This window comes from Callithrix jacchus, chromosome 14, assembly GCF_049354715.1.
Source record: "Callithrix jacchus isolate 240 chromosome 14, calJac240_pri, whole genome shotgun sequence".
NCBI classification, from domain to species: Eukaryota; Metazoa; Chordata; class Mammalia; order Primates; family Cebidae; genus Callithrix; species Callithrix jacchus.
In genome coordinates, this window is record NC_133515.1 from 103,445,451 (window position 1) to 103,457,471 (window position 12,021).

At 48.7% G+C, this 12,021-nt stretch overlaps 1 protein-coding gene across 20 annotated transcripts in view; it reads right to left on the reverse strand.

The window, feature by feature from the left end:
* Positions 1–12,021, reverse strand: part of GREB1 (growth regulating estrogen receptor binding 1) — a 161,887-nt gene that overhangs the window by 38,676 nt on the left and 111,190 nt on the right. For 10 of the 20 annotated variants that reach the window (XR_013526165.1, XM_078348497.1, XM_078348499.1 and 7 more), the window contains 7 exons: positions 11,027–11,377; positions 8,774–8,902; positions 7,937–8,065; positions 6,573–6,770; positions 5,674–5,854; positions 4,043–4,238; positions 2,294–2,430 (listed from right to left, as the gene is read on the reverse strand). Coding sequence is in view for 18 of the 20 variants with exons in the window: in XM_078348497.1 (XP_078204623.1) it covers positions 2,294–2,430; positions 4,043–4,238; positions 5,674–5,854; positions 6,573–6,770; positions 7,937–8,065; positions 8,774–8,902; positions 11,027–11,377 (1,321 nt within the window). In the remaining 2 variants the exon portion in view is untranslated. Of the gene's footprint in view, positions 1–2,293; positions 2,431–4,042; positions 4,239–4,839; positions 5,335–5,673; positions 5,855–6,572; positions 6,771–7,936; positions 8,066–8,773; positions 8,903–11,026; positions 11,378–12,021 lie in introns of those variants that run through there. The other 10 variants (XR_013526164.1, XM_078348506.1, XM_078348501.1 and 7 more) reach the window with 3 other exon arrangements.

Genomic DNA, 12,021 nt, shown 5'->3' on the forward strand with positions numbered 1-12,021 from the left:
AACACTCTGGCCGACACGTGGTGGCAAGAGGCAGTAACCCCATGTTCTAACCTTTATCTCCTGTGCAAATTACAAGTTCCAAGAGAGTTTTCCAGACAGATGATGCTAGCAAAGGCAGTGTGCTGGTGGAGAGACATCAAACCTGTCTACAGTCCATGTTGCCACCAACAGGCTGCATGAACTCAGGCAAAACTCTCACAGTCTGGGCTTCAGTTTCCACAATTATAAAATGAGGTGGGTGGGCCAAATAATTCCTAGAAGTTCCTATGATTCTCCATACTTCAACATTCCAGGGTTTGATACTGTCTTCTCACCCACTGAAATACGAGATTTCATCTCTATTAATACCTCTAGTTTAACAGAGGGGGAGAGAGAAGGGAGGATGGTGATGGTGAACAGTGGTGGAGGTGGTGGTGGTAGCAGCCAACAGGAGCATGTAACGTGTGCCAGGCCCTATTTCCAGTGCTTTACGTGTATGAATCCATGTAATCCTTATAGCATCTCTATGATGTAGGTGTTACCAGCCCCGAAGAAAATCAAGAAACTTTCTCCAAGTCTCACAGCTGGTTAATGGCAGATTCAGGATTCAAACCGAGGAAGGATGATTTTGGAGCCTGGGCTCCCAGCATGCAAGTGTTACGGAATGTGCATACATACATTATCTCATGAAACTGTAAGAAGCCACCAGGAAGGCGGATTTGTTCTACAGGTGAGGGTACAGAGGTTGAGACAGGTTAGATGATTTACCAAGGTTAAAACTAAGAGAGAGTAAACCAAGATATCCCGGCATGGTGGGCACAGCCTACCCTTTACTAGCTGTGAGACTCTGGTCAAGATGGCTTGGTGGTTGCACGGTTTTGGAGCCAAGCAAGCATGGTTGCGGTCCAGTTTCACTATAAATCCCCCATGTGACCTTGGCTAAGTGGCCTAACTTCTCTAAGTCTCTGTTTCTTCATCTGAAAAAGGAGGACAACAGTATTTCCTATCTCACTGTGTCACTGTGAGGATTATTTCAGATAACAGAGTACCGAGCCCAGTGTCTATAACATACTAAACACACCACCTGTGTTCACTGCCTGAGGAGAGGCAGAGGAAGGGCAAAGGCTGCTTTTCTTGCCTCAACGTGAAATCTTGGAGGGCTTCTTCAGGCAGCAAGTCGATGAGAGCTCAGCTGCCGATCCATGAGTTGGAGAACTAACCTGATCAATTTCTATCAGTGTCACAGGACTGAACAGTATCTAAGAGATTTAGTTTCTCCAAGAGTGTTCTGGGAAAGTCTAATCCCATGAGCTACTGGACACATCTCTAGCCTTCTGGAGAATTATAGCATGCATGGATGTGTTGAAGGCTCCAAGAACTCTCATGGAAAAGAAATCCTTTTCTTAAATGTGCCTCAGACACATCTGGCCATGGAACCCCTCTACACTTAGCAACTGTGAGCATCCAGCCAAAGCAGTACACCTTGGAACACAGAGCTTGAGAAGGATGTCTACTTTCATCCCTTTGTCTGTTCAATAAGGGGAGCAGGTAGAGGCCAGCTCATGCTGACAGTCAGTGGCATTTTGTTCAATGACATTTTGCTTTTCATTAGATCATCTATAAAACGTGGCCTGGTTTTACCATGAATAGACCTCATGGACCCTGGCAATCACTTAGCCTGTCTGAGCCCCGGTTTCATCTATAAAATGAGGTCTGTTGCGACAGGGTTGAAGGGCTGGCTGTACAGTCAGATTGGCTCTGGGTTCCCACTCAGTTCTGTCACTTGCTAGACATGTGGCCTGAGAAAGCTATGGGGCCTCTCCGAGCCTCAGTTTCTTCATTTGTAAAATATGGATAACAGCAGCAAGCGGTTCAGAGCGGCAGGGAGGATCAAATCAGATACTGAAAGCGAAGTTCATGGAAGAGTGAATGGCACAAAATAAACATTCAATACATGACGTGCATCAGAAACAAAAACGAAGCCAACTGCGATCATCACTGCAGTTTCTCTTAAAGCTGTGGTTATCTTCCTCCCATTTTCCCACCCTCCATTGGCTCAAAAACGTGATTCCACATTCCAGCCTATTTCTCCTCATTGTCATCTCTAAAATTTTCTGGAGCAAGAGCATGACGAAGGTATCACTGACCCAAAGGGATTCCGATATTTCTTCCAAATACAGGGGAAGAAAAAAGACAGGGTACAGTTAATGGAGAAACCAAGTTACCCTTCCTGGAATTCCCTGGCTGGCTAAACACACCCAACTTGCCTTTAAGCTACTGAGCACGTCTAGCAACTTAGAAGAGGGACAAATACCTTTTTCCTAATGCAGTGACCATGGCCTCAAAGGAGCTATCGTATCTGAGCAAGGGAAGGCTGTGTCCAGAAAGGGTGGATTCAATAAACTCGGACAGACCGAAGTACTTCTTATTTTCATGATATAACTCCACTCCCTAAAAGAGAGAAAAGCATTGATCACTCAAACACTGCATCTGCAGGGACGGTCAGAGGTTCATGTGCCAGGCCTACGGATGACCTGTGTTGGCAACTTCATCTAATTCGTGCCTACTGTGCAGTCCCTTGGATGGCATTTTATAAACTTCTTCCAACTGCAGAAGCAGGGCAAAGAACGCCCCATACTTTAGAGATGGTGTGTTCCCATCACTCAGCTGTTTTCCCTTCATTTGATCCAATGTCTTTACCAAGAATAACATCAGCCTTACCTTTTTAACATACAAATTTTTTTTGTTAAAATTGCTTCTTTCTATAATTTTAAACTGGTTTGAGGAATAGGAAAATCAACCATCTTGCATTCAGTTGCTACTGAAAATCAATAGACAGAAAACGTTTATCTAGCCAATTTTACTCACACAGACATGAAATTCCAAAGTTGGGGGAGTTTGATGAAAATATAAAGGCATGAGAACTCTACCCCTAAATGGCACAGTGGTTAAGGGCTGAGCCATGGAGCCAGTGGCCTGGGTCATATCCCACCTCCACGACTTTCTACCTGCCTGGCCTGAGGCAAGTGGCCAACTCTCCGGGTCGCATGTTCCCCATCCGTAGATGAGAACTCATCCTAGCACCTGCCTCCAGCATGAGTTCACAGCAGGAAGCAATTAGGGCAGGGCCTCCCCGGCTCCTGGTAAGTGCCTTACGATCAATGGCTATCGCCACCACGAATTCTCAGTCCACAGGACGGAAGTCAGATATTTTTTTTTTAAGTTCTTCAGAGGACTGAGGGGCACACCAAATAAGTCTCATCTTTTACATTTACTTATTCCTGTGTAACTAACAACAAACCACCTGGAATTCTCAAATTGCGAGACTGGTCAGGATGGCTTGGTGGCTGCATGGTTTTGGTGCCAAGCAAGCATGGTTGGGGTCCAGTTTCACTATAAACCCCCCATGTGACCTTGGACAAGTGGCCTAACTTCTCTAAGTCTCAGTTTCTTCATCTGAAAAAAGGGGACAACGGTGTTTCCTATTTCATTGTGTCACTGTGAGGATTATTTTAGGTAACAAATAATTATTACTGAGCCCAGGATTGTTTCAGTCTTCTATTTTGATGAGAAAATGCCGGGTGATAAGCTAAAAACTCAGTGAGTTTTGAGGGTATGTGTTTAGTTTGAGGAAGGAGATCCTGAATCTCACTACACAAGGATGCAAGGATGGGGAAAACAGGAACCTTCCTAGGGCTTCCAGAGACATTGTTTGGCTCTGTATGGAGCCCAAAGCCCCAGCCCTTAAGGGCTCTACCTTCAACATCTCTATCCAATGCCATAGAACAAACATTCTGAATCTTGCTCAGAAAGCTGCAGCCACTAGAGAAAATGTCAAACAAACTGCATTACATCTTCCAAGATGAGGAAGCCAACTGGCACACTGCAGGAAGGTTTCCAGAAAGACCAAGAAGGGTCTACACATAACCCTGGGTTGAATCAAAGATCCAAGGAGCTGGAACCCATTATCCTCAAAGACACTGGTCAAAGCTTTTACTAAATGTAATTTCTGTCACCCAAGTGTCATTGCTATACAAGGGCCTGGCAGTCCCGTGGCACTCACATTGCTGCAGGAGGCTGGCCAGTGGATCTCGTTGTAGGGGCTGATGAGCGTGTGCTGTGTCTGCAGTGCATACGGGAAGGAGGTCACGTGAAGTGTCACAATGTTGGGGGCCTCCTTCACCTCCCTGCAGTTGAGCAACCGGTCCACCAATCCCACCGAAGGGTCACTTTGAGAATAGAGGTTATGAACAGCGCTACTGAGGGAGGAAAAGGAAGAAAAGACACAATAAGTGGAATTACTATATTTTTTTCTAATTTTCCAAGGATGAAGCAGTTGAATAAATTTATAACTAACCCCCGGCTTTGCCAACAGTTGAAGATTATGGCTCTGCCCATGACTAGGAATAGAGAGAAAATGTCTGGACTTCAGGTAGCTGTCAGGGACTCTCCTGAGACTCATTACTTAGGAAAAATGTGCCTGCGGGGGACAGTAGTCAGAGGATTTCTTATAAAACACACACTCCTTCTACCCCATCAGACAGTGATGTGTCCCCGGGAACATTCCAGGGATCATCTGTTCCTCTTTGGCCCCATCTGATTGTGCACTTACCTCCTTACAGAGTCCTTCTGACCTTGAAATGATCCAGAAAAAATATAAAGAGTCAATTCTATAGTCAGTTTAAAAGGCAGCACAGAGAGACTGGGAAGCATTTTGGACAAGGGTCTAGGAGTCAGGCCCAGCTCTGCACTTCTCGGTGGGACAAAGGCCTCTGCGTTATCTGCTGTAAGTCTAGGGGATTTTTTTAAAAATCAGTGCTTAACCCTTTGGACAGCAGGAGGCCACTCTGAGGAACTTACCCCAAAATGAATATTCACAATATAGCTCTTTCTACAATTTGGGAATATTCCAATTTCCCCCGAACCCATACATGGATTCTAGATGGTAGATCCTTCATGAGGTGATCCTTCAGGTCCTGACCAGCCCTAACTAACTGTCTGTGTATCTGTGACCGTTGAAGTCTTTCTCCATGATGTGGCCCCGGAGCCCCACTCCTTCCGCATCCGTATCAGTGGAAATGTCTGAATGCACAACCCCTAGGCCAGTCTCATGGAAGTGACCAGTCCTGGTAAACCACCAGAAATCCTGCCAGACTCTTGGCTTGGCCCATCTGAAATTCATCTGGGTTTATGTTCGTTTTAGTTCAGTAAAATCACTCCTTAAGAAGGGCAGGCATCAATGGTGACCCATGGTATTGGAGCCCACGGAGCCTCTTTCAGGGAAGGACTAGGCTGAGCCACTCCTGCTAGGACCCTCCGCACCCCACACCTGCATGGCTCCTTGTGGTGAGTGAACTATGAAAGAAACACATCAGGTATCAGGCTGTGATTCGGGGGCCTCGGCTCTGCCACTAACACCCTCCCACTCCACCCTGCCCTGTGACTCTGGGAGAGACACTTCCCTTCTCCAGCCCTTAGATTCCACCATGGTAAATTTCAGAGGTCGCACTAGATAATCTGTGAGACAACTTCCACCTCAGGATTGTGGAAAACATGCATGGCATCTGCTTACAAACACCAAACCCAAACCTCATCCATCTTTCCAGGATTTGTACCCTAAGCCCCAGCGAACATCCACATACAACATTTCAAAGAAGGAAAATGTCAACCCATCACATATCAAGTCCAACTAACCTCACAAGATCCCAGTGCGCGTGGTCGTGGATCAGGACAAAAAGTGTGTGCGGGTTCTGGAAGGAGTTTTGCAGAAAAGCCTTAAATTTTGTCTGTGCCTCTGCGTCTAGCTTCAGAACATACTGTTCCACCCTCTGCTTGGTCATGTGCTCTTTTTCCAGGCCAAGCTCCAGTAAAACTCCTGCAGCACAATGAAATACATCAGTAACTCCCAACATGCTCACTGGTTTTCATTCACTCAACAGACACCTGCTGAGCAACTCCTATACAGCAGGTACTGAGCTAGACCCAGGGATGCGTGAGTAGGAAAAAGTAGGGAAAAACTCCCACATGGGTTACAGCTGTGTAACTGTCCTGCACAGGAGCTGGGCACAGGCAAGTGGTACTGCAGCCTGGCTGTGTTTACAGCAGCCCTTTCTAGGAGCACCAGCTTCAGGAAGCAGCTGATGCCAAGCCTGGTAAGATAGAGGGAACTGAAAGGTCCCACCAGCAGCAAAATCCCTCTCTTGGTCTGAAGGCCTCAGGGCTATATATCATGCCACTAAAGAGTGAGTCATTTCGGTGAAGACACTGGACATCTGCGTACTCTGTGGTTAAATACGATATCCTTGAAAGTACAAGGAAAATCCATTCAGTGAAGCCAGACAGCAGCACGTGGTGAGGTCACCAGCCTGAGTGGGACGTCGTGAAAGGACCTTCAACAGGACCTTCAACAGATCCTAAAATCTGGGGCAAGTCACTGTCTCTGAACATCAGTTTCACAATCTATAAAACAAGAGCAACAATAATTGCCCCATCCACTTGATAGCAAAGAACAGTGTCAACATCCAAACACGGATTTAGGCAGATCAAAGCTTCTCCACACAGGCCACATGACTTGTCCCCGACAGGCCCCATACCTGAGTGCCACACGTGGAACAGAGTCTGCTGGTAGGTCACTTCTGAGGGTGGAATGCAAATTAGAAAGTCCACCTTCTCAAAGGATCCCAAGTCCAGATTTTGGGTGCTGGAATCCGCAATGGAACACACGTGGGAGAGGAGCTTCTGCGCCACTGCCAACTGGAAGGGCCGGATGCTGTGTGGCTCCAGGTGGTAACCTGGAACCAGAGCCCCGGGATGCCAGGTGAGCCCCAGGGCACATGGCTACTGTCCAGACCCTTGGCCAGAGAATCAGACAGTGAGACCAGTCCAGGGGAGACGGCCCATGCACAAAGCGACGAGGGAAAGGGGAACAACTCATGTTTATCGTTTATCAAGTTCCTGCTCTCAGCTAAGCAGTGGCAGGTGTGTGGGTGGCAGTTATGTTATGAACCATTCTTCACTTAATAATAAAAACAAGAACCCACCACTTGGGGACCACAAAGGAGGCAGTGGCCTATCCTGCTTAGCAAGGACAACGAGCCCATCCCAGGGGAGGTGACGCTGAGACTGAACTTTGGAAGAGGACTGCAAGCTCTCCAGAAAAGGAAATGAACACGACAGTCATTTAGGAACTCCATAGGAATAAAAAACATCAACAACAGACTTGAAGGCAGGAAATTAGCATAGTCCAGCATCTCAGAAACACAGATGGATGTGCAATTCAAGATTAAATGAGATTGTCACAATTAAAGACTGAAGTTTAAATTAGGTATCAGGTCTACTCTGACACTAAAGAGATGTCCTGTCTTGTGGGTGTGCCTCCGACACCGCTACCTCCAACCTGAGCCCCTGGATGCTGCCTCCCAGGCCAGACCCAGGCCCTCACCAATACCCTCTCACCAAGCACACAAACCCTCTGGCCCCTCAGCATCCACTGAGCACCCCTGTGCACCCACCCCTCACTGTGCATAGCTGTTCATCTGCCCTCACTGTGCACATCTGTTCTCCCTTCACTGTGCACACCTGCACCCCTGCCCCTTCACTGTGCACACCTGTGCCCCTGCCCCTCACTCTATACACTTGTGCCCCCACCCCTCACTGTACACATCTGCACCCCCACCCCCTTTCACTGTGCACACCTGCACCCCTGCCCCTTCACTGTGCACACTTGTGTCCCCACCCCTCACTGTACACATCTGCGCCCCCAACCCCTTTCACTGTGCACACCTGCACCCCTGCCCCTCCCAATGGGCACACCTGTGCCCCGGCCCCTCTCATTGTACACACCTGCATCCCCACCCCTGCTCACTGTACACACCGGTGCCCACTGCCCCCCTCAATGTGCACATCTGTGCCCACTGCCCCTTCCCCCCACCCTGAGAGGCTCCTTTTCACCACTCACTTGTGCACACTGGTGTCCCGCTGACCTCCAGGGATGCTGCTTTAGTGACAGAAGAGGCAGTAAGTGAGGAAGAAATATGGCCTTGATTTTCCTGATGAAATTTGTCCAGCAAAATGTCAATGTCACCCTCTGCCCAAGACAGAATAAACAAATGGGTTTTCCATGTCAGTGAAATTTGGCAAAAATCTACAGAGCAGTTAGTGTCAGGTACAGTCCTGAGGCCTGGAGTCAAAGAGGTGAAGAGGACGTGGCCTGTCAAGGGGCCTCAGCCTAGTGGGGACGAAGATACACTGTCAGAGTGAGTCCCCCCAACACAGCAGGTGCTAGGGCAGAAGGAAGAACAGCATGTTAAAGGATGGAGGGGAAGGTCCCAAGCCCATCTGGAAAACGAAGGGTCTGCAAAGTTTTCTGGGAGGACATGGGATGAGTCTTGAGGGGTAGGGAGCTAGGCAAACAATAGAGAAGGATGCTCACCACCCAGAGCACAGGGATGCGGAACTCTCCAAGAAGAGGGAGAGAGGGAAGAGAGGCCACCAAGGCTGGAGAGGTGCACGGGAACGGGCACAAGGACCTTGTGCACCCCACAGAGACAGAACCCATATGGTGCCCTCCCCACTCAGGAGAACTCTACAGCCTGAGCAGGAAGAGATGGCCAGCCAGAACCCACAGCTGTCAGTCAAGAAAAGAAAGGGAAAGAAATGCCAGTGCACAGAATGAGGGGCACTCTAAGTGGAGATCAGCCTCAGCGGGTCACAGGCATGGGGTAGAGGTTACCTCCCCTGGCACTGATTTTTCCCATTAATCTCTGCATGTGCACCTGTCCCATGACAAGCCTACCTGGACAGAGGGTGCTGAAGAAGGCCCCCAGCGAGTCCACCTTCCCCGTAACCAGCTCGTAATTGACTTCCTTCTGGTACTCTGCTGGGGTGAGAAGGCTCTCAGAAAGAATCCGGGCTTGGTATTTTCCTGGAAAACAAACAGCTTTCACTGTGCCTATTGTATCTTTCCCGCTTACTGGCCATGTGACCCTGGACTAGTCCCTTAACCCTTCTAGATTCACATTTCACATCTAGAATCTGTGGCTGACAGCAGGATCTACCTCCCAGGCCTGCTGTCAGCACACATGACAATGGTGCCTGATGCATGGCAGAGGCTCAGGGTCTATAACTGAATGTACCACTCACATCAAGGTAAAAAATTTATTATAAAACACAGAATAGGTTTAGGATTAAAGAATGCTGGTCAGTATGCTGCACTTGGGGTGAAAGTGACCTGGTAATTTCTCCTTTGTGAGGCCAAGGTGGGCGGATCATCTGAAATCAGGAGTTTGAGACCAGCCTGGCCTACATGGTGAAACTCCATCTCTACTAAAAATGAAAAATTAGTTGGGCATGGTGGTATATGATTGTAGTCCCAGCTACTTGGGGAGGCTGAGGCAAAAGAATCACTTAAAGTCGGGAGGCGGAGGTTGCAGTGAGCTGAGATAGTACTACTACATTCCAGCCTAGGCAACAGAGCAAGACTCCATCACACACACACACACACACACACACACACACACACCCCAGAATGCCAAAAGACAATTCAGGCACTGCACTTAAAAAGTTAAATGTCAGGTGCAGCGGCTCACACCTGTAATCCCAGCACTTTGGGAGGCTGAGGAGGGCAGAATGAGGGAGCCCAGGAGTTTGAGACCAGCCTGGGCAACATGGCAAAACCCTGTCTTGTAAAGTACAAAAATGTGAGCTGGGTGTGGTGGTATACACCTGTAATATCCCAGCGACTCCAGATGAAGGTTGAGGCTGCAGAATCACTTGAGCCCGGGAGCTCAAGACTGCAGTGAGCCAAGATCTTGCCACTGGACTTTAGCCTAGGAGACAGAGCAAGACCTTATCTTAAGAAAAAGTGCATTAAATTGTGAATTTTTAGGTAAATTTTACAAGGTACAAAAAATTCCAGTTGAAAAATGCACAGCACCTTCAGGAGGTGTGGGAAGATTTAAGCAGGACAAGAAAGCCCATGCATTTGATGCCTGTCTCCCCCACCTAAAGAACACTCCGGGCAGGCAGAGACTGCTATGCTCCCCGTGGGCCCCAGCCCTGCACACGTGGGGCTTCAACGGGTGTTTTTAGAATTAAATCAATTGGCTATGTGCAGTGGCTCACACCTATAATCCCAGCACTTTGGGAGGTCTAGGCAGGCGGATCACTTGAGTTCAGGAGTTCAAGACCAGCCTGGGCGACCTGGTGAAATCCTATTGATACCAAAATATTAGCTGGGTGTGGGGGCACATGCCTGTAATCCCAATTACTTGGAAGGCTGAGGTAGGAGAATCTCTTGAACCCAGGAGGCAGAGGTTGCAATGAACCAAGATCGCACCATTGCACTCCAGCCTGGGCAACACAGTGAGACCCTGTCTCAAAAAACAAATTAATTGGCTCCTGAAGACAACACAAGGTCATTGTTTTTTGGTTTTTTTTTTTTTTTTTTTGAGACAGTCTCGCTCTGTCACCCAGGCTGGAGTGCAGTGGCGTGATCTCAGCTCATTGCAACCTCTGCCTCCCAGGTACAAGTGATTCTCCTGCCAGAGCCTCCCAAGTAGCTGGGGCTACAGGCGTGCGCCACCATGCCCAGCTAATTTTTTTGTATTTTTAGTAAAAACGGTTTCTCACCGTCTTAGCAGGATGGTCTGGATCTCCTGACCTAATGATCCACCCGCCCCAGCTTCCCAAGTTCTGGGATTACAGGTGTGAGCCACCACGCCCGGCTGGTCATTGGTTTTTTTTTAAATCTCCAATAGATGAGTGAAGAAACAGGGCCAGAGTTGTGGTGAGTCATCACCCACGGTGGTGGAGCCAGGTTTTCAACAGGGTCTTTTCACGCTCCCAAGCTGACCCCAGGGCTAACCTCACCAGCCACTCAGAGCAGGGATGAGCTTGTAACTAAGCCATTATTCAAAGATGCCTTCTGAAGCCAGCTACTGAGAACAAGCCGCAGGTGTTAACTGCTGAGGGAGAGAATCACCAAAGTGGGGGACCAGGAACGCCGTTCAGGGGGCTTTCCCGCAGCCGCGCGGCCCAGCGCGCTCACCAGTGACGGCGATGCAGGAGTCGATGGCTGCGCTGCGGCAGGCGCAGATGATGACCACGTAGTTGGTCTTGGAGAGCTTGCCCTCGACCAGCAGCCGGAACATCTCGGACAGGCCCTCGGACAGGGAGTAGGCACACTCGATGACGTGCACGCTGTCGTTGCAGGAGCTGGCGGCCAGGCTGGCCAGCCAGGGCAGCTGCGCGGAGGTCACGGGCGCCGCGGGGCTGGGCACGGGCGGGAAGGGCTGCGGCGGCGCCTGCTGGTACTGCCGAATCTCCGTCAGGTGCGACTCGCGCCAGGAGCGCAGGAAGATCTGCTCCAGGTCCTCCATCAAGGGCACCTGGTCGGCGGCTGCAACACAACGTGGGCAGAGGGCCTTCCACAAATGCCAGCGGCATCGGGGACGCCGGGTGCAGCGACGTGAACGTACCCACCTAAGTTATTACTGTGAAATTTTATCACATTCGGCTGGAGCATGTGACGAGGGCATAAAACCCGCCATAATCTCACAGGCCTAACAGAGCCACGCTATTTATGTGTATCTCTCAGTCTTTTTTTCTCATATGCAAGTTTTTTTTAATTATAAGATGATTCGTAAATTTATTTTTAAGATTAAGCATTGTCTTTGAAAATCCAGAAACAGTCCTTGCTCACCCTTTGGCCACATACACCTAAAACAGTTAAAAGTCATTCCTCAATTTTCAAGACAAAGTAGGAAAAATGAATATGTTCTCAAGCTGCCGTTCAACTTGTCCGTCCTCTTTTCCAAAAAAAATCTTACTTTGCTACCAAGCCACTCACCAACTCTAAGGAAAGACAATTTTCAAAACGCCAACAAAACCCAGAAAAAGGTAATAGGTATCAACCTAAAATTATCACCCAAAACACTCCTGTTGCAAGAAAAAAAAAAAGGTAGGAAGCCAAATTCCCATAGCTTGTTGGAGAAGGTCTTTAAAAAGAATCAGAGGCCGGGCGCGGTGGCTCAAGCCTGTAAT